General features: G+C 44.2%; 1 protein-coding gene across 1 annotated transcript in view; it reads right to left on the reverse strand.

Moving 5' to 3' along the window:
• Dera (deoxyribose-phosphate aldolase) overlaps positions 1-22,278 on the reverse strand; it is an 81,950-nt gene that overhangs the window by 46,069 nt on the left and 13,603 nt on the right. Inside the window, exons 2-5 of the mRNA XM_028781049.1 lie at positions 14,610-14,707; positions 13,041-13,188; positions 11,870-11,965; positions 9,118-9,252 (exon numbers count right to left, since the gene is read on the reverse strand). Of these exons, the coding sequence (XP_028636882.1) occupies positions 9,118-9,252; positions 11,870-11,965; positions 13,041-13,188; positions 14,610-14,707 (477 nt within the window). The remainder of the gene's footprint in view (positions 1-9,117; positions 9,253-11,869; positions 11,966-13,040; positions 13,189-14,609; positions 14,708-22,278) is intronic.

Below are 22,278 nucleotides of genomic sequence, written 5' to 3' on the forward strand. Positions count from 1 at the left end.
GGACGGCAAGTGCAGAAGGAATGGTACAACGGGGGAATTGCCGTTTGGCGACAACTACTAGAATAATAACTGAATAATTATCCACGGATGGTAACATGCTGGATAAAGGCTGGATTAGAGGTGGGACACTAACATAGCCTGAGATGAAATCTATTCATCATCTATATTTACTTATTAAAATGAAAAATGCTGATTTTATGATGTAGAAACTTGGCAGAAGCTGTCCTAGCTCAGTAAAACTTAACATCCTCAAGAACTAGACAGATCAACATCTTGTGACTCTTGGAGAACAGGTAAAATCTCCAGCACTTACTCCTGAATACATAACTTGAACCTAATAAGAAAGAAACACCAAGCAAGTCTGACTTTGTGGCGTATGTGTTTGGAATAGTTTCATGCAGCCCAGGCTGGCCTCCAACTTGTTATATGGCTGAGGATGTCCTTGAACTCCCAACCCTTCTGCCATGCACCTCTCATGGGCTGTGACTGCAGGGACAAATCACGATGTTTTGAGATACCGGAGCTCAAAGAAGGGCTTTACACATGCTAGACAACCATTTTACCAACTGAATTACATCTGGAGCCTCTGAAATACAGCTTGTAAATTACTAAGAACAGGCCTGGGCTCCTCAAAACCAAGAAAAAGCTGGGAGGGTGCTGTCCCACAATAAAGAAGACAGAAAGAGAGATGTAATGACTGATGTAGACCTAACTATGCCACTGGGTACCTGAAGAACCTGAACGGAGCCCGAGCATCTAATGTCGGACATGAGAGCGAGCTCTGGCATGGTGTGATTGTGCCATCACTCCTTGAGAATACACAGTAAAGTATTTCAGGGTAATAAGTCAACAGGCATATAAATTAGTCTCAAATAGTTCATAAAAATACTTAATAAACACACACACACATAAAAAAGAAAACAAAAAAAAGCCAAAAAAATCAAGAAGACTGAGAACAGGAGACACTGGCTGATGCGTACACCTGAGCTCTGCACACTACTTTTGTGATTTTTCTACACAGTTTAATAAAATTACTCAAAACTAAAACTTAACACAATGTATTTGGTATTTTTTTATGGCTTGTATAGAACCTAAGTATTTTTCTTACAGGGAGGCTTTTGTGACCATCAACTAATCTATGGTGCTGAAAGTTTTTAAACATGGTTTTATATGGGACATATTTTATAATCTGCTTACACACACACATATATATATATATATATATATATATATATATATATATATATGCAAACATACATACATATATACAGAGACAGATGATAGATAGATAGATAGATAGATAGATAGATAGATAGACAGATAGATATGTCTATAACACAATTTTTAATGGCCATACAATCTTCCATTATACAGATGTAAAATTTTATTCAATTGTTCCCCTGTCCTTAGAAGCCCAGGGTTCCAAGGTTTTGGCCATGATAAGCAATCCTTCAGTGATGTCCCAAAAGTAAGGTCTTTGCACACCTCATCATGGTATCCCCTAGAGTCTTTATTATTTTGTTCTGCTCACACACTTCCAAGTAAAATATGTTCATTGTTAAAAATTCAAACATTACAAAACTGAGAATTCCTCATTTAAAGAGAAAAGAAGAAAGAACGATTCTTGCCACGTACCAGAAAAATAATAATTTGGAAGGCCATTATAAAAGATGACTGACAAATGAAAATGGAATTCAAACACTCCGACTGCAAATTAGTCAGAATAATGCAAAATTTAACAAAACACATACACCAGAAGCGCTGGCAGAGTGATGTCACATAAAACCCCATAAGAAATATTTTGACTTATAATGAGGCATTCAGGATTTTGAAGGTGGTGTACCAGAAGCCCAGGATATATCATATTGTGGGTACTTAATCAATATTGTCGCACAACTCACGGGAGTTGTCTGCAGCCTGTCCCTGAGCTCCCTCCCACCTCCACCACACTGATGACATGTGGAAGTCAGAACCCAACCTCTGCCCATCATTCCTGGTCGAGAAAGAGGTGAGGCTGTGTGGGCAGAGTCAGAGTCAGAGGCCTGTGTGTACCGACACACCGTGAGCCAGAGGCCTGCCTCTGTGCATCCACACACCGTGAGCCAGAGGCCTGCCTGTGTGCATCCACAGCTTGGGTCCAGGGGTAGACAGAAAGCAGAGGCTGCAATGTGATTTTGTTTTCATTTTTTCTTTCTTACATCTACTTTTCAAACCGATAAATAAAAATACGAAAACTGTACCAGTTAATGGGGTGTCATGAGATATTTCGATGTATGCATGTTTTGTTTGATATTTATGTCAATGCAGACATATCTGTGTCCTCAGACACTTGTCATTTCTTTGCAGGGAGAACACTGGGAATTTTTTTCTTTTAGCCTTAGTACATAAACGTTGTCTGCAGGCTCCCTACCATGGACTAGCTTCTGCAACTTCCTGCTCTTAACTCCCTAACCACGATGAACCTTTCCTTCGTTTGACGACAGACTATTTCGGCAATGCAGCTCCTCCCCACGCCCCTCCCCTGCACCGGGCCTGGCCCCGCCACCAGGAACCACAGCATTTTCTTTTTTATTTTCAATCTCCCAGCAGCTGGGAATGCACAGCATTTTCTGGAAAGGCATAGCTCTAACTATAGAAAACAACCCTAGTGTATCCTGCACATATAAAACCGCAATTTGGGTAAGACCCCACGTCTTTAGACATCGCGAGTCCTGTCTAAAAGCCATAAAGCAGTGTCTTTTTGTTTCCTGCTATTCAAAGGCAGTTTAAAAAATAATTGCTAGTGAACATATCTAAGCAATTATTTTTGAGCGCCAGAGAGATGTTCAACACTGCATAAAAATGCCCTGAAAATAATGCTTAAGATAATTATATGTACAGTAAAACACTTAATATAAAACTGTACAGCAACCTTTCATACCAAAAAAAAGTCACAAAATGTTCAAGAACATGGTCTCATTCGCCAGAGCAATTAATTAAACTTGTAAGGATAAAATGGAGATGGGCTTAATAAATCACCCAGCAGTAAAATAACCTAGAAGAAATAAAACACACACATTTTTACCAACACTATTGAAGTGCCAAAGAATCATAGCGTATAAACAAAAAGCATAAAAGCATCTGGCTCTTGTATCTCCCGACTCTCTCTGTTATAAACAACCTGGGAACAGAGGAACTACAGATTATGGATTATGTGATTCTACTCCTAAGAAGTATCTATAAATTTAGAAATAGCTTTTCTGATGAGCTATTATTATTAATAGCTCTATAAAGGAAACAAGAATAAGTTCTTTTCAGGGATCCTCATTCTTCTGTGAAAACACAAAAATAACTAAATAACAAAAAGCAGATTGATTACTGACCAGATTTCAGGTCCCTAGCATCCAGTTCAGATGAGGAAAGGAAAGACACACTGGCTGTGCCTTGGAATTTCATTCTCCGTGAACCAGACAGTGTTAGGTGTGCGCGCTACAAACTAAGCTTAGAGAACAAGGATGAGCAACTGGAAGACATGGGGAGGATGAGGATGTGGCCACAGGAGACAGACAACACTCACAACTGCTTCACTGAACACACTGCACCGGAAAAAGTCAGTGTTTGAACCGCCCAGGAGCCCCGCCCACTGATATCCCATGGACACTTGGTCCCCAGGCCCAGTGAAGGCAGTTCCAGAGGTAGGCTCACAGAAGTAGAGTAACAAGTAAGGTCCAAATTGAAGAACTGTTCCAGGTCACTGGTAAATACTGTAGGCATCTCTGTGAGGCAGAAATGAGACCGTTCCTATGTATATTAGCAACAGAAGGCATGCAGCTACCAAAGTCTGCTCACAGAGGGTGTGATGATGAGCCCCGTGTGCCAAAACCTTTCTCAGAAAAGCAAGCTAAAAGGTGTCAGCATCAGCATTACCATAAAACAGACACAGACACACGCACACGCACACGCACATGCTAGTGCGCACACACATCCCATGGTAGTACATGAACCATAGTACAGGAATATTGCTGACACTAAGAAAGCCAGAGACCTCAAGAGATTCTCACAGAAGCAGGAGCCTCTCACTCCCACCATATCCAAGGCCAGGCATGTGTGGGAAGAGAGCTGGATCGAGAACTGAGGAAATACTTGTCAGGTAATTCTGAGAGCCAACAATACCATCTTCACTCTGTCGCAGGTGACAAACAGATGTACATCCGTCTGCACGAACAGGAGCCAGTGAAGTGACGTCAGGACAGTGCAGTGTAAATGAGCTAAACATGGCTGACAGGAAAAGGCTTAACAGAAAAGGACCAGCCTATGGGGACTGAACAAAAAGCGCTATATAAATAGAGACCACAGCAGTCCATGTTGCTCAAGGTAGGGCGAGTTACCTCAGGGATTCAGTAGCTCCTGAACACCTCACCACACTCGAGATAACACGACCACCAGCAAAAGTATCCTGAATAATCAAGAACTCATTAAATCTAACTACGACTTCTTTAAGTTAATGGAGGATAGGTAACTATTTTAATGCATGTCTTTGTCTTGTGGCTAGACTCCCTGAGATCAGAGGACTCTGATTCTGAGTCTCTGGTTCTCTGAAAATGGTGATGAGCAATGGAGATGAATGGAAATGTAGACAGGCATCGAGAACACACAAATGAACCAAGCAGATGAGGATGCTGGACCCCAGAGCTCACACATGGACCAAGCAGATGAGGATGCTGGAGCTCAGAGCTCACACATGGACCAAGCAGATGAGGATTCTGGTACCCAGAGCTCACACATGGACCAAGCAGATGAGGATGCTGGACCCCAGAGCTCACACATGGACCAAGCAGATGTGGATGCTGGTGCCCAGAGCTCACACATAGACCAAGCAGATGAGGATGCTGGTACCCAGAGCTCACACATGGACCAAGCAGATGAGGATTCTGGTGCCCAGAGCTCACACATGGACCAAGCAGATGAGGATGCTGGTACCCAGAGCTCACACATGGACCAAGCAGATGAGGATGCTGGTGCCCAGAGCTCACACATGGACCAAGCAGATGAGGATGCTGGACCCCAGAGCTCACACATGGACCAAGCAGACGAGGATGCTGGTGCCCAGAGCTCAGGAAGCTGACACAGGAGACAACATAGCAGAATTTCATTCTCTAAGAATGAGGAGAAGTGATGCCAGGACAGAACCTCTAAGGGAGGACAGGGGACCTTCAGGAACTTGGCACTAAGAAAAGAGGATACTGAGAAGTTAGAGGGAACCTCGGGAATGTGAGATAGGACAGTCATGACCAAGTGTTCAGGAGTAAAGGGCAGTTCACCGAGTCAAACACTGAACCGAGCCGAAGAACAAACAAAGGAAGAACACGGGGCCCAGGGACATGTCCTCTTGCTTAGAGCCTACCCATAGAGAGGCATGGGTTGTTTGAGAAGTTCAGCGGTGATAAGGATAAAAGGAAGATATAGGCACTAATGAAGGGGAATGCTGACTTCAAACAGAAACATTTAAAGGTGAGAACAGAGAGGGAGAGGCTGGAGACAGGGGAGAGGAGAGGACGATGCAGAGTAAGCACCTGGGCTTGCAGGGGTCGGGAGCCATGCAGCAAAGACCGAGAGCCACACAGCAAAGACTGCAGGTCCGAGGTCACAGGGACTATGCATGAGCCAGACATCTGACAAAGCAGAGACATGAAACGGTCCCTCAAAGGGAAATGGAAGATGAAGTTGGGGAGACGGCTCGACGGTTAAGAGCACTGGATAGTCTTATGAAGGATCTGACTTCTATTCCCTGCACAAACACGGTGGCTCACAACCATCTGTAACTCTGGATCCAGGAGACCTTCTTCTGGCCTCCCTGGGCACCAGGCCTGCAGGATACATACAAATACAAAAACAGTGATATGGATTTTTTAAAAAAATAAAAAGAACACGAAGATAGGAATGGTGATGTGGTGGTTTGAACGAGAATGGCCCGCATGGATTCATATATCCAAATGCTGAGAGACAGGCACTATTTGAAAGGATCAGGAGGTGTGGCTTTATTGGGATAGGTGTCGCCTTGCTGGAGAAAGTGTGCCACTAGGGGTGAGCTTTGAGGTTTTCGAAGTTCCATACACGTACAGTGGCTCTCCCTCCTTGCTGCCTGTGGCTCTAGATGTAAAACTCCCAGTGACCTCTCCAGCACCATGTCCACCATTCGTCCGGCCATGATGGACTAAACTTCTGAAACTGGAAGCAAGCTGTTGTTTACAAGAGTTGCTGTGGTCACAGTGTCTCTTCACAGCAATACGACTAAGCCAGGGAGCTCGTATCCAGTCTCCTCACAGAGCTTGGAGCAAGCAACGTGGATTCATATGCTTCTGGGCTGTGGGTCGTGGTCAGGAGGCATGCGACACACATTGGTCTACTTCTGATGTGCTTTGCAAAGTGTAACAGGTACTCTTTACTGTCCACTTGCTGGGAATTAGACTCACTCCAGAAACAAACATCTAGGCACACATGTGAGAGAACCTTAAGATTGGGTTACTGAAGAGAGATCCACCTTGAATGTGGGGAGCAGTAGCCCTCCTCTGGGGTGAGCTGGACACTGCAGTCATCTCCCCCTGAATCTTGACTTTAGATTTTGCTGTGATTTCTCTGTCATGATGGACTGTGAGCCAAGACAGACCCTTTCTTCCTTAAAAGGCTTTCCCTGGGTATTGGGCTGCAGTGAAGAGAAAAGCAAATAATTCCCAAAGTAACTCACAAAACTCATGCAGGGAGGGGCCTAAGGCAGGAAATATAGAAGCCTGCTGGGCACGCCCACCAACGCATCCCACAGAAATAAGAGGCTCTTAATCAGTAAGCCCCTATGTAAAAACACTGAATAACACAATGTACAATCAAGCTGAGAATCAAAATTAAGACAAAATACTGCAGTGGGGAAAGGCTTAAGTCACTGCTAGCTTCTATTTAGAAATAAATTTCTAGCATTAAATGTTCCTTTTCGATTTAGTTTGGGTCAAGAGGTTATTAACACCATAAAAATAAGTTAATGGAAAAGTATGGCGTAGGACAAAAATGTGTTACTATATTTTGTGGAAATGCCTACTTTGGGGAAATTATTATCTCAAAAACAGCCATTCCTAAGTCTGTTAAGGATAGCCAATTACATCAAAATCCATCTCCTATTGGATTTTATTTTTCAATTAATAGAGCTTGAGAAACAAGAAAACAAGTTATAATATAAACTACACATCTATGTCTTTTGCCTGCTTAGAAAAGACATAAAGTGCATCTGGATTTATTTAAAATATGCATATTTACATTATCCACAACTCTGAAATCCTAACTGAAATTGGTGACCAAAAGCATATATGCAGAATACACAGGAACAAGAATATATATAAAATATGACTTTCAACAAGGATTAGGGACGCCCAAAGCACACGCAAGTAACAATAAGAAACGAGCACAAGTAAAGAAAGCTATTTGGAACTGTCAAGAATGGTAGTATACACAGGAAGGGGGAGGAAACGGGAGACTGACCGTGAAGTGTTGCTACCTCTCCAAGCTGGAGAGCATGTAGCTTCCCTTGCAGCCAGTGATGGCGGCCATGTAAGTGAAGACAAGCAGGATGCAATAAACAGGATACAGAGGTTTTCAGATGGGGCCGAGCCTTCTTTCCTTCCCCTGGGGAGGATGTATGAAGGCTGGATCTTCAAAAGCCACCTTAGACAACGGAGTGTCCCTGCTGTGGTGGTAGACGCACACACTCCAGAACTGGAAGGTGGAATTGGTTCAGGTCTCTGGCACAACTCTAAGTACTTCCCTCTGAGTGTCCTGTGACTAGACTGCGGATTGAATTTTTGTTAAGTTGTAACTAAACAAAAACGGTTCACAGGAGCCAAACGGTGGACTAGGTTTGACAGAAAAAGGTTTACAGATACATACTCTCAAGACTCCTCTCTTACACCTAGTTTCAATATCTGCAGTCTCAGTTAACAGGGATCAACTTAAGGTCTGAGAGTACTAAACGGAAAGTTCCAGAAATAAGCTATCCATAGGTTTTACAAGGCAGCTGTGGTGAAATCTCGTGGTGTCTACACTGTTACTGAGTCACTAAAAGCATCAGTTATCAGATTGACACATCTCAGCGAACAGTGACACACAGAGGCCAGAAAGATGGCTCTCAGGTTAAGAATGCCAACAGCCAAGCTTGGTCACCTGACTTTGATTCCCAGGACACACATGGAAGAAGGAGGCCAACTCCCAAAAGTTGTCCTCTGACCTCCACAGCCAAGCCCTGGCATATATAAGTCCCTCACTCTGTATACACACAAATAAACAAATGAACTAAGTGATCCACTGATCCTCCATACTTAAAAAATATATATATATTTTAAGTAATATATTTTACTTGATATGTATATTTATCAAGAAACAATATATTACCTTGGCATTAACTTAGTTTCATCTAAACTGTTAAATTACTTGCCATGGTGGGTTTTTCAGAGAGCACTGTACTTATTTTCATTATTACTGTCCTCGCTTTAGGATATAACATAGAGATAAGAGTAGGTGAAGTTCATTTGATTGTTTCATACCTCGCTGTAAACAGCATCGTGTTACTGGAATGGGTGTTATCTTAGTACAGCCTGGCATGATGGAGAGACACTAGCCCTACAGACGAGCATGCAATAACATTTAAGGTAGCAAAAACGCACTTAATAAGCTTAATAACAGCACACATCCTCCAAGTCCACAAAGGTTAATGTGAAAAAGGGTGACTTCGTCCAACATCCTAGAGTAAGCCTTGCTTAGAGGACTTACCTGGAGTGATTTATGCACTGAATATTGGAACAGTACAGAAGCATAGGAACTCTTCCAAAAGAGAAGCAAATGAAGAATTTTTAAACTGCATTTAGTGCACAGGACGACTGTGCACCGAACTACACAGAGGGGCGTAACCTGTTCCTGCAGACAGAGAAGGGCCTAGACTTATAAGGGGATGGGGAGGAGCACTCTTAGTCATGCTCCCTCTGACCACTGACTTGTGACCTGGAACTTGATTTCTAAGTCTTGCTGTGTCCCTTCCAGATCCCCACATGACCCACCAGGAAGGGCTGGGTCTCCCTGGGAGCTAGGACCTGCACCCACCTTCCCACTGGCCAGTCAGCACCAAGGTCCTGTTAATGACGACATCGATTTCAGTAGCTCCGTCCTCCACCGCCAGCCTGACCTCTTCCAACCGAGTCTTTAAATGAGTCTGTCCCGCTGGAAAGCCAGTGGCCACTGGGAGAGATTTCAAAGAAAGAAAACAGGGAGGGTGACAGCGATAGAGGGAAAAACAGGACAAATTTCAATCAGTCAGTTCGTAAGTACCGCATTTAGAGATGAGGCATGATGGGTACTTAAACACGACTCAGGCCACACAGGACAAACTTGGAGAGGCGGGATGTGAGTGCATATATGTTTTCGGGGAAATGATGACACGATGCTCTCTCTGAAAGACCAGAGGTTGCATTGCTGCAGAGGTGTTTGCATAGCATGCTTAGTAACTATCAACTAACTAAATACGTCAGCTGACAGGAATAAAATCATTGGTGTGGTTTCACATGACAGACACTGGGAGATTCAAGTTGGCTTTCCTGACTTACCCATTTGGCCCTGATCTGATCTCCATTTACTCATGATGGACTTAGTGACTAGAGCAACCAGGTTGTAAGCCAGGTTCCTCCCAGTGTCTCTTAAAACAACCAGCAAGGCAGCTGAGACCAGGGAGAAGCCAGGCAGGAGGGGAAGCACATGTCACTACGGGAAAGGACCAAGAACACATGAAAGAAAAAAAGAACACACGCCTATGGGCCTGAAAACCAGAACTTTCTTTTTCATTCACATCATCCCCAAGTGTACACAACAGAGACCTGTTGACCTTTCCTACAGTGATAACTCCTCGGGTCTGCTAACGTAGGCCAAACACATCGCTCTGTTATGTAAGTGACAGGCTAAATGTCCTGAGATGGTGAAAAAACTAAGGTCTATAGAGGCACAGCTTCAAATATGTTGGGAGCCCTCTCAGAGAGGCTATCTGCAGACATGGACATGGAGGGATGGCTCAGTGGTTAAAAGCACTGGCTGCTCTTGTAAAGGACCCAACTTTGGCTGCTAGCACACACAGGGAGGTTCCAATGCCTTCTTCTGGCATCTGTGCACATTCAGAGGACTTGATACAGAACCCATGCAAGCCACAAACATGCATGCATAAAAATAAATATTGAAAAAAAGATATAGTACATTAATAAAATAAGTAGCTGATCTTTATACATTATTCTCTTTTGTTTTCTTTCTTTTCTTTTCTTTCCTTTCCCTTTCCCTTTTTCCCTTTCCCTTTCCCTTTCCCTTTTTCCCTTTCCCTTTATCCCTTTCCCTTTTTCCCTTTTTCCCTTTCCCCTTTTCACTTTCCCCTTTCCCCTTTCCCCTTCTTCCCCCTTTCCCCTTTCTCCTTTCCCCTTTCTTTTTCTTTTCTTTTCAAGACATGGTCTTTCCATGTAGCCCAGGCTGGCCTTAAACTAGCAGCAATCCTCCCCTCAGCCTCCTAAGTGCTAAAATTGCAGGATGTCCCACCACACCTGGCTCAGACTGTTGATTTAAAGCACCAGGAAATTCTTGAAGCCTTTTTAAAACTAGACTCTCATACTACCTCTCTATGTATCCGTCCGTCCATCCATCTGTTCACCCACAGACACAAGCTTTAGGGGGCTTTTTTTAATAGTCTGTTTATTTTTTCACTTATTTACTCAGTGTGTGTGTGTGTGTGTGTGTGTGTGTGTGTGTGTGTGTGTAGACAACTAGGAGGAATTGGCTGTCTCCCTCCACTGTGTAGGCTTCAGAGATCCAACTCAGGTAGCCATCCTTGGCAAGAGGCACCTTTATCTCACTAGTGGCACTTCTGGGTTTTAGGGCTCCAGTTTTTACCCTAATGTATTCTGTACTTCTTAGGTTTGTTGGGCTTGTTTTTTGTTTTTTGTTTTTTTATATCAGCTAACTTATCACCTTGAAGCTGAACATGCCACACTCTGTTTAATACTGTCCAGAGCTAACAATGTCATCAGAATAGAGTCCAGGCCACCAGCCTTCAGTGTCCTGCCCAGCTTCCCCTCCACGGCTGCCTGTCCACAACTGGAAGCCTTTGTGTCCCTTGCTCTGCTTCTGTGCCTTCCGTGCTAGTTCCCGTATAACTATCATTCCCTGCCTTCGTAGATGTCAGCTCTCCCTCACCTCTCAACACCCAGTGCACCCATCACCCCTGCTGGGATGCATCCCTACTGTGCAGCCCCGGCCTCGGCTGAGGGAAGTTATCCCCTGCTCAGTACCATATGCCACACACATGCAACGGAGTGCAGATATGTGTGTGCGCTTGATACAACTGACGCCGTGACTATAAATCTGATGGTCCTCATACAAACAGGATTTCCTTATAAACACCAAGACATGGTTCTATGCTTTTAGGACTTAATATGTCAAGGTTTGGGGTTGGTGTTTTTGTCTGTTTGCTTTTGAGATCTCACTGGGCTCTATACTTTTAGGACTGAATATGTCAAGGTTTAGGGTTGGTGGGTTTTTGTCTGTTTTTGAGATCTCACTATGTGGCCCAGACTGGCCTCAAACTCAACAGTCCTCCCCATGAGCTCCTGAAGAGATAGGCCTCTCCCTGTGTCACCTCACGCTTACTTTAATATCTATATAAAATCACTACATAAATTTAGCACACATTAAAAATCACGAATCAACACAACGAAGTCTATTAAATTAATGCAGTCACAATATAAATTTTTTGAGGGATAATCCATGCCAACTGAGCTAAAAAATGTCAGATATGTTGAAAAGTAACAAGAGTAAAAAGTCTTACCTGATGCCACAGGAATGCTGCAGCCTGCAGCCTTCAGGGCCTTCACAGCATCGCACACTCGGGCGGGATAAACACAGACTGCAGCTGTGGTGATGTCTGCAGAGGGGAAAGCACAGCAGCCGAGTTTACGTGGAGTTCGGTTCACACACTGTGCCTTTAGTTATTATTTCTGGGACAACACTGGCAGAAAGCAAATGAGAGGGACAAATGCTTGCCCCACATGGTTGCAGCAAAGGGGAAAAGACAGGTATCTGTGTTTTGTTTTATAGCCCAGGGATGGATGGAAACCAGGGCCTTTAGCGCTCAACACTGAGTTACATTTCTAACTCCAATAAGGTAATGTGCCAGTGTCAACTCGGAAGAAATAAAATGATGCTTTTCAAAAGCCATGGAGTTGCTTCAGTGTACTAAAAGCCCACAGACTGTCTGGGATGCCTGCACTGGGCTACCCTTCTCTGCATCCATAGATAGCACAGGCATGGCAGAGCCAGGAAGCATAGATCTATCCAGGGAATGTCTGCCTCCCAAAACTGGCTCAGCAAGTGCCTTATACCTGTGGCCCTGGCAATACCTCCTGGTGCCCCAGGTCTTGGTTTTCTCACTTAGAAAACAGACACAACCATCACCCCTGCCACCCCACCTGCTGCCCCACCACTCCAACTCTGCCCTGTTTCAAGTTTGAAAGCTCACACCTCAGGCAGCTTTTCAACAGTTTCTCTCGTGTACACTAAGAGAGTAATGGGAGTCTGGGGTTTTTTTGTTTTGTTTTAAGTTCTAACCTAATACACAGTCCTTCCCATTTGCATTTTATTTATAAATGCCTTTCTTTGACTTCGTATGTGATGTGCTCATTAAGTTCTGAGACCGGCCTTCTCCCTCATGGCTAGAGAATCAGAGCCTGTATTCCAGAGCCACTAGACAGGAAAGATCACAGACTGAAGAACTGAGGAAATTCTCCACCGACAACTTCAATTCATAGATGCAAAACCTGACCTGAAAACAGGGTTTGGAGTCTCTTTAGCTTCTGAAAGAGGAATCTCAGTGGCCTGTCTCCACACAAAGAAGCAGAGATGTACCAGAGATCACCACAGCACATCGGCAGGTAACTAACCATCAAGCCCCCGAGCTCCAGGAATTACTGCTGTGCCCAGGGAAGCCCAGGTGGACTTACCTTGGTCGTCCATATTTAAAGCTTTTAAGAGGTCTGCCCGGATGGGATATTTGGCTTTATAACAGAGCCGTTGAACATTGGAAAACGTGTCATCGCCAGAGAGCGTGGTAAGGTCTATAAACGTGACAGCTTTCAGGAGCCACGCAGGCTAGAAGAAAAGGAGAAGCAAGGGAAATCAAAAAGAAAATTCACCTTGAACCCAGTTAGAGGAGAGAAACATGGGCAAACGGAGTGTTAACAGCCAGCAGCAATGCTACTGTAAGGCATTTTCTAATAAACGTATAAGCAGAACTCAAAAATGACCAACAAAATGCCAGCAAGACGGCTCAGCAGTGAAAGGAGCTTGCTGCCAAGCCTGAAGACCTGAGTTCTATCCCCAGAGCACACATGATAGAAGGTGAGAACCAACTCCTACAAGTTGTCCTCTACTACCATGTGTGTTCCAGGGCACACATGGCACACAACATACACACATACGTACACATACACGCACACACATGTGGACACACAGAAACAATTTAAATTTGAGATCACTTTTAAGAGAATGGCAATTAAGATGAACATTAGCCAGAAGAGAACAAAAGCGCAGATTTGATCTCTTTTTTTTTTTTTTCTCAGAAACCCCAGCTGAAGCTTCCGCCAGCTCCTGCTACATCTCACTTTTCCAGCTCGTCTGTAAAGAGCCAGCCAGAAATGTGAGGGCATGAGCACAACATAAGTTTACCTTCCTTCCCGGAACCCAAGGTGATGCAGCATTTTCTGAAATCTCTAATCCAATTTTTAATCCAATTCCATTATTAAAACAACCCTTGCCAGGCAGCACTTGGAAGGCAGAGGCAGGCGGATTTCTGAGTTCGAGGCCAGCCTGGTCTACAGAGTGAGTTCCAGGACAGCCAGGGCTCCACAGAGAAACCTTGTCTGGAAAAACCAAAAAAAAAAAAAAAAAAACCCTCTTCCTTTTATCTTTTCAACCAGGACGGGCAAATGGGACATGTCGCTTTAAAGACCTCCGTCACCACGTTCTGCCTCGCTTGTGACATGAACCTCGAAGTCCTTTTAGGCCTGCACTGCACGTCCGTGGCTTCGGTGCACTAAAGAATGCGCTGACTGGAAGGACACCACGAACATCACTTTTGGAATTTCGAAAAGTGATTTATGAAAAGAAATAGTAAGGTAAATTCTCCTACCTCAGGCCGCAACAGTGGACACACCAGGTGTAGATGTTTATGGCTTTAAAATTAAAATAGAAGACAGCCGAAGAAAGCAGTCTAGGAAGCTGAATACAGGTATTAAGGAGACATGCCATCTAATTTGCTCATGAATAAAGATGCCTCAAATTCATTTGCGGTTTGGCCACTCAAGAGCGATAAGAGTCTTAGCTTGTTTGGATAAATGCGTTATCTTTCTCCAACCCATCATCATCATAAATGAATTATTAAAATAAGCTACGGACAGATGCAATCCTTTAAGTCTAGATGCATCTTGAGCGAAATTCAATACTGTGGCCTTGAGGGAAGAGGCTCACATTGTGAGGTGCGGGATGGAATGCTCATGAGGACACACCCGTACCTGCCATTCCTTCTTCACGCTTCTGCGGGCCTGGATCTGCTCAGCCCGCCTCAGCACGGCCGCATGATTCACTTGAACTTTGGAGATCCAGCTAAGATCTACAAAGGGAAGAGTGACACTTGTAAGTTTTAAGAGTTCCACTGTCATCTCTAGCGAAAGGGCGTAGCTTCGTTCAGTATCTTTTAAAACATATGGGTCTTGGGAGCAGCAAGATGGCTCAGTCAATAAAGCACCTGCTGCATAAGCCTGGTAACCTGAGTTCAATCCCTAGGGCCAATATATTGGTGGAAAGACAGAAATAATTCCATAAAGTTGCCCTTTGACCTGAGCATACACTGTGACATGCATGAGCCTGAACATCATACACATACGTAAAATAATAATAAATATATTCTTAAAGTCATGCTTCTTTTTCAGACAATAATAAATACACAACCTTGTAGAAAGCCCGGACATCACAAGGTATGCTTTGTGCAAAATCAAATGCACCTGAAAACTACGAGAAGCTGTATTGATTAATTACACACAGAAGCTCAGCAGTGGGTGTGCCCTCCTCCCTGGGCACGCACATCTCACCTCTGACAGAGAAGACTTATTTGTGAGTGTCTAGTCCAGGAGAGCAAATGATTAATAAATACTTAAGTGAATTAGTGAATACTTAAAAGGCATCTTTGATCACTACCCACTTACTGACAAGATTAATATCTGCTAGATGCCGATAGGATACAGCCCATCAAAAGAGAATTTTTCAAAATGTGCTACAAATAACAGTGTAGCAGGCATTCAAAACCAGGAAAGAAAAAATAAAAACCCACCCAAAGCTGCAGGAGATATATCTCTGGCACTTCTGCTTCAGGGTGGCCCATCCTGGGTTATCAATTTTGTTTGAGCCTGGCTCTACAGAGCCAGTAGACCTCCAAGGAAGGTCAGCTAGCTCTCCAGCCGACATAGCACTTGGACGCATCTTTAGCACACAACGTGGATGGGACTTTGGAGTAGAGGTGGAACTGCTTCTCATACTTAGTTCAGTGTGCGTCCTGATCTCTCCATTGGGAGTCCAGGGCCTGGTCCCATAACTACCAACTCCAGCCATGGGGCCTCCAGGTAAGCTAGATGTGCCTCCAGTTACCTGTTGTAGCTGACCTCATCTCTACATCACTGACCCTCCCCAGGGTCCTCATGGTTTTCAAAAAGAGTCTTAAAAGACAATAGTGGGCAGAGTGTAGGCACTAGGAAATCTGTGTCAGTCCCACATCTCTCTGATGTGCATGAGAACTGACTGCATGCAGACCGGATGGAAACATCAACTGTCTCTGACTGACTACTACTTATTGGAAAGGACCTAAGGGAAGAAGGATTTACTTTGGCACATGGTCACATGTCTCTGTGCATCTGGAAATAACAGCATTTCAGGAGGATCTTGTGACAAGAAAAAGTGTTCACCTTGTCATCAATCAGGAAGCAGAGAAAGTGTAACTCAGAAAAGGACCAGGGGTTGCTGCAATGGCTCAGAGGATAAGGATACGCTTGCTACGAACCCTGACAACCAGAGAGCTCCATCCCCAGTACACACATATGTCCTCTGACTTCTATACAGAGCTATGTGGACACACAAACACACACATACACACACACACACACACACACACACACACACACACACACACCACAGTCAACGAAAGAGAAAAAGCGGGAGAACACAGAGGGACGTTATGTTGCCAGTGACGTCCTTCCTCCAGGGAGACCCACCTGCTACCTTTTACCACCCATCATTAACTCCATCATATGAATTATGAGTCTATCAAGGGATTCATTCATTCACTCATTCATTCATCCGGTCAGAGACTCCATGACCTACCTACCTCTGGAGATGCCCTCACAGACATGCACACAGCTGTTCGTTATCAATCCTATCACACGAACACCCACAATTGAGCATCACACTAATGACTAACACAATCCTAAAGAATTTGATCATCACAAGGATGAGATCTAGGACCACCAGGATACTTAGTAAGTCTTCATCAAAACTGCTTCCCACCCCCATTTCCAAATTTGTAAATTCCTACAAGTATCAATATCAACGGTGTAGAAACTCAAAATCTGGTTAAGAATGAGTTATAGAAGGATTCAGTATCACTGAAGTAGGAAACATGCTCAGATGGTATTTTTTTTTCATTTCTGATTAAATTATTTTGTTAGCTGAAATCATTTAATAAAATGGATTTTTAACACTGTCATCCACCTGTTCTGCTCCTTAGAATATCACTTTGTCTTGCTTCTTTGTGAAGCCAACTGGAGAGAAAACAGATGCCTGAGTCAGGCAGCATCTTGCCCCTTCTTCCTATTGAGGAGACAGCGGATTCAAGGCCGAGTCCCGGACAGCAGGATTGAATAGAGACAAGGATGTACATAACACTTTTAAGACCTAGAAGAACCTAGCTCCACCCAAATGTAGGGGAGGCTTAATAAAAATTAAAAAAAAAAAAAAAAAAACCTGGTCAACTGATAACTACTGTAGGTGACTGAGCTCATGGTAAAGACTGTTTTAGGAATAGCAGAACTGATTGAAGCTACTGGAGTCAAGAGCTGTATAGAATCGTAAGGCTCGTGGCTAAGCTGAAGCCAGCCAACCCAGGGCTCTTCCCTCAAGGTTCCTCGCTCCTCTCCACTCCTCAGACGTGCTCAAGGTCTGCTGTTGGTGGGAACCCTCAAACAACCCAAGGTCCACCAATCAATCCCTCAGCTTCCCCTAGAAAGCCTTTCTTCCCTTTCCTCCCTCACACACTGGGCTTCAGTGTCCCTCAACAGCCAGCAGTTTCCTGAGTTGGTGTTTTATGTTGTCTCTGGATCTTACGTTCTGTTTCCTCCTTCTACCTAGAAGGTCCTTCCTTAACTTGTATAAGCAATGAACCCTCACCCACAAAGGCTCATTTCAGGAACAGAGGACATACCTCAGTTGGCCCAAGTCCTTGACTAGCAAGTAAAGAGCCCATATAAACTAGCCACAAATACATACACTTGAAATTCTAAAACTTGGAGGACAGAAGTGTATAAGATTATCCTCAGACAAAACAGCAGATTCAAGGCTAGCCTGGGCTACATGAGACCTGTCTCATAAAAGTAAAGAAAGAGGGAAGGGGAGTAGAGGGGAGGAAAGGGGAGAGGAAGGGCGGTCCCTTTCTCTGGGAATCCTTCCTAAGGTTTACAAGTTGCACATTTTCTGTGCTCTGTTCTTCAAGGTGACTTTGCCAGCTACTTTCAGTCCCACCCCTTCACTTGGAAAACACATTGTACCTCCAACCAGTCTTTAAAATCTCCTGCAAAGTACATGACACTGGGTGACATTCAAGTAAGAGGAGGGCTTCTCCAAGTCCCAATGAAGCCTTCTCCTCTTATCCTCCCCAGGACACAAATGACTTTGGATCTGCAGAGGAGGAAACTCACAGGCACCCAGATGGATGCCTGGACCCAGTCTCCTTAAAAAGTACCCTCCAAGGCACCGTGGCTCAAGTTAATACCCACAAGACTGGTGTTCACACGGCTAATGCCACTTGCTACAGGTCCCTGTGAAACATCTACTAGAGAATGTAAGAGGAATTACCTCTCCCCGTATCAGCTTGGGCTGCTAAGAATACCATTAATGGTCATAAAATTAGCCAGCCCCAGATTTAATCCAGCCACAGAATTTGCCTCTGTGACCTCCCATGGCAATGAATTGTATAAGTGACTATCTCGTTTTATTAGCACTTCATTTGCTACTCTTTAATTTCATCAAATAACCCTTGTTCTCATATTATAGGGTCTGGGGAAAAGAAAGGACTGATTGGCCTTTGTTATGTCCTTCATAACTTTTAATATTTCATTCAAGTACCCTTTAGCGTCTCCTTGCCAGGAGAAACGAGTCTAACGCACACACGCTCATCAGGACCATAGACTCTTCTGCTTCGGGGGGCCAAGAGGGGTTTCAAGTTCACACGTCTTCGGGGAGAACAGACCAGAAACCATAACTGGAAGGCAGCACTGCTCCTCGGCATACTCTCTGATGAAGAAAACTTCACTGTTTTTCTCAGATTGTCATGCTGGTGACATTCAGGCCCCTCAGTCGGTTATTAATTTGTTCTCAAATGCGTGTCTCTTATTTTTATTTTTCTGGTTTGAGTCTCAGTGAACACAGCACTCACCAGCACTTTGTTTCTGTTTGTCTGGGGTCCTTCACATGATCCCTAACCCACATGTGTGAAGTAACAACCAGACAGGATGAGAAACATGTAGATTTGCCCTTTACTCCGAAGAGTCAAAAAAATGAATCATGATAACTTGTTTGACACAGCACTTTCCACAAGTGGAATCAATAAGATACTAAATTTCCCATATTCTTTTAATTCCCTCTAACTGGCCCACCTAACCTGTTTCCAGTGCTGTCTCCAAACTCATTGCTTGCTGATGTGCACTTGCATATTTTAATAGTAGCTCCTGCTCCTAAGTTCCCTTCCTAGTGGTACTCACCCAGCTGTCAGTTATTTCGCTATTGTTTGTTTCCAAGTCTAATTTGCATCCTCCCGGGGAACTAGCCACGCCCTCCCAGCTGTGCAGGTGTTCAACTCAGAAACATGTGGTTATCAGTCACTGAAACTGGTAAAGTATTTCATGATCATGTCTATTCTGTCGACTTTCACCTTGGAAAAAGACTGGCTAGAAACAAAGACACCGGGATGCTACTGCTAACATCAAATTCAGCTTCCACAGTAAATGAGAAGATGTCACCTTGCCTAGTTTCTATCCCCAAAATACAGAGATCAGAAATCAGAACCCCATGAGGCCCATCCTTAGCTGAGGGCAGGTGAGATCCATCAGGAGCCTTCCTCCAAGAGCATCCCGCCTGTAAGATTTGAGGGCGGGTGTTCAAGGGCATCTGTGGACTTTCTGGCACTAGGCACATCTGCTACTCCTCTGCCTGTCAATCTGGTCCTAAGGATCCAGATGTTATGAATCCAAACCCCCACAACCAGGCAGCACATACGGACCTTTCTAAGGATACGGTCCCTGCTGCGATTTGCACTTAACCTCAAATTTCTATATTTCACCTACAGATTGAATCCAAATCTGGTGAGGAATGAATCTGTATATCCTTCAAACCATCACAACTTAGACGGTTAGTACCAAGACGAAGACTGACTCGATCTCCTAGCTCTGCCTCTGCGGCCATCTTGTCTGTCCTCTTCCATTAAGCTGGCGTTTCTGGTGTGTTTTGTAACTGTACTTAGATGGGTTTTAACACTCTCAGAGTATCAGCACAGCAGAAGCTAGCCTGGGGTCATATCACAAGGTATGTACAGTCTTGCACCATGCTCTGCCTGGCAGCATCAAGTCTGAGCTTAATCCTCCACTCCCTGAGACCTCATCCTCCTAGCCATCCCCATCCGTTGCTGCTTTGCCTGTTCAATCCATCAGCTGTTAACAGGAGGGTGATCTAAGCACTGAAAAAAACCTGGTCCCCTATTCTGGCATTTTCTGTACAGTTCTTGGGTCGGCCATTTCAGGTCCAGTTGTTCCCAGGATCCTTACGATTGCTCATTCAGTGACCACCCCAGAGTCTGCAGCAGCAGTGGTTATACAGATAGAACCTCAGCTCCTTAGCAGAATGGGGATTACCCATGAGCACCCGTGATCACATACTACCGTCTCGCCATTTAGCACAGCGGTTCTCAACCTGAGGGGAGCCTAAGACCATTGGAAAGCACGGATATTTACAATATGGTTTGCAACAGTTGAAAAATGACAGTTATAAAGTAGCAATGCAAATAATTTTATGGTTGAGGCTCACCACAACATGAAGAACTGTATTAACGGGTCACCACAACCACTGATTTAGCACATCCAGAGTGCAGGTAGTGTGTAAATGATGTGAGAAACATATCCTAACAAGGTATAACAAGGGTGCGCCACCCTAAAGAAACACAGGAAAACTGTAGACGTGAGGAAGGCTGGAAAAGCACAATATCAGACAATTTACATGGGGAAAATCAATGCGTTCGACCAGCATTTCCCCGATTGGTTCCATGGCTTTTATCAGAACATTTTCACTTGAAAATATATAATGAGGGCTGGAGAGATGGCTCAGTGATTAAGAGTACTGACTGCACTACCAGAGGTCCTGAGTTCAATTCCCAGCAACCACATGGTGGCTCACAACCATCTGTAATGTGATTTGAGGCACTCTTCTAGTATGTGTCTGAAGACACCTGCAACGTTCTCATATAAATAAAACAATAAATAAATCTTTAAAAAATATATATATAATGAAAACTTACTTAGGTGACTGGAACAGAAAGGTTAGAGTGTTAATGGCTCACAGCTGAGCAGAGACTGGAAGATCAAGCTAAGAAAACAGACAGGAGCCAGTCAACACCAGTGCCCCAAATGAGGACAGGACAGAGATGTAGCTCATGTTGTTCAACATGTGTGAAGGCCTAGGTTCCATCTGAGTAGTTCATAAACCCAGACATGGTAGCACAAGCCTGACATCTGAGCACTCAGAGTGTGGAGGCAGACAAGGAGGGTCAAGACTTTAAGGCCCTCCTCTGGTTTTTGAGGTACGTGAGACCTTGTCTGTAAATAAATAACAAACTAGAACAATACCAGCCTTTACCAGCTGTCCAAACAAGATGTCACAGCAGCTGCCCTGGATGTCACCCCTGCCTCAACAGGAGAAGCACTGCTTGAAGAAGGACAATGCTTGTCCTGGCCTCAGTCCAATCATCCAAGAGACAAAGGGGTGCGACCCGCACTGAGCAGGGTCAAACAGAACTGGCTACAGGATGTGTAAGCATGAAGTCTGAAGGAGGACAACAGTGACTCCTTGCAGATTAAAGGCCATGCTGTTACCATTCATCCATCTGTAAATCTGTAATGAGTTACTTCAGGCCAGGCTTTCTAATATCGAATACACACATGCACTCCCCACCCCCGCCCCCGCCAGCAGCCTCAAAAAATGTAATTTAATGAAAAATGTAATTATAAATTTCCATTTCTCAGGAAGATTGATTATCTGTGATTTCCACATTTTACAAGCATGTACCTCAGAAAGCAGAGGGCTAACACTGACTACAGAAATGTGTTAAAAAGGAAGGTAGCTACTTTAAAACCTGCCTGTTACAGCAAGCTGGAACCTAAAGAATTTAACACATTGTTAGAAGATAATAACTTCTAAGTCCAACCTCCATCTAGATAAGTGACCAATTTAAACATTGCTCATTTTCACATGTAGCTATTCCAAGGACCAGGTAAGTGGTTAGTAACGGAATTACCAAAGCAGTTTGGATTTCCAAACATGTAGGATTTGCTGCTAGTGTGGCTTTGCCTTGGTACTACAGACTGGTAGGCTAGGCTAGTGCTCTACCACTAACCCAGAGCCCTAGCCTAAATATGTAATCTTCCAACAAATGTGCTCTACAAAAAATACTGACAGGAACTTCCTGAAGATCCTAAATAAGTTGACTGGCCAGGAAGGGTCATCCAATACTAGGGAAGCAGGGCCAGGCAGATCTCTGCCAGTTTAACGCAACAGAGCAAGTTAGACACCCAGGGCTATACAGAGAGACTCTTAAATCAAAAAAGGAAAGGAAGGAAGGAAGGGAGGGAGGGAGGGAGGGAGGGAGGGGGGGAG

Source organism: Grammomys surdaster, unplaced genomic scaffold (genome assembly GCF_004785775.1).
Source record: "Grammomys surdaster isolate TR1022 unplaced genomic scaffold, NIH_TR_1.0 373, whole genome shotgun sequence".
Lineage (NCBI taxonomy): Eukaryota > Metazoa > Chordata > Mammalia > Rodentia > Muridae > Grammomys > Grammomys surdaster.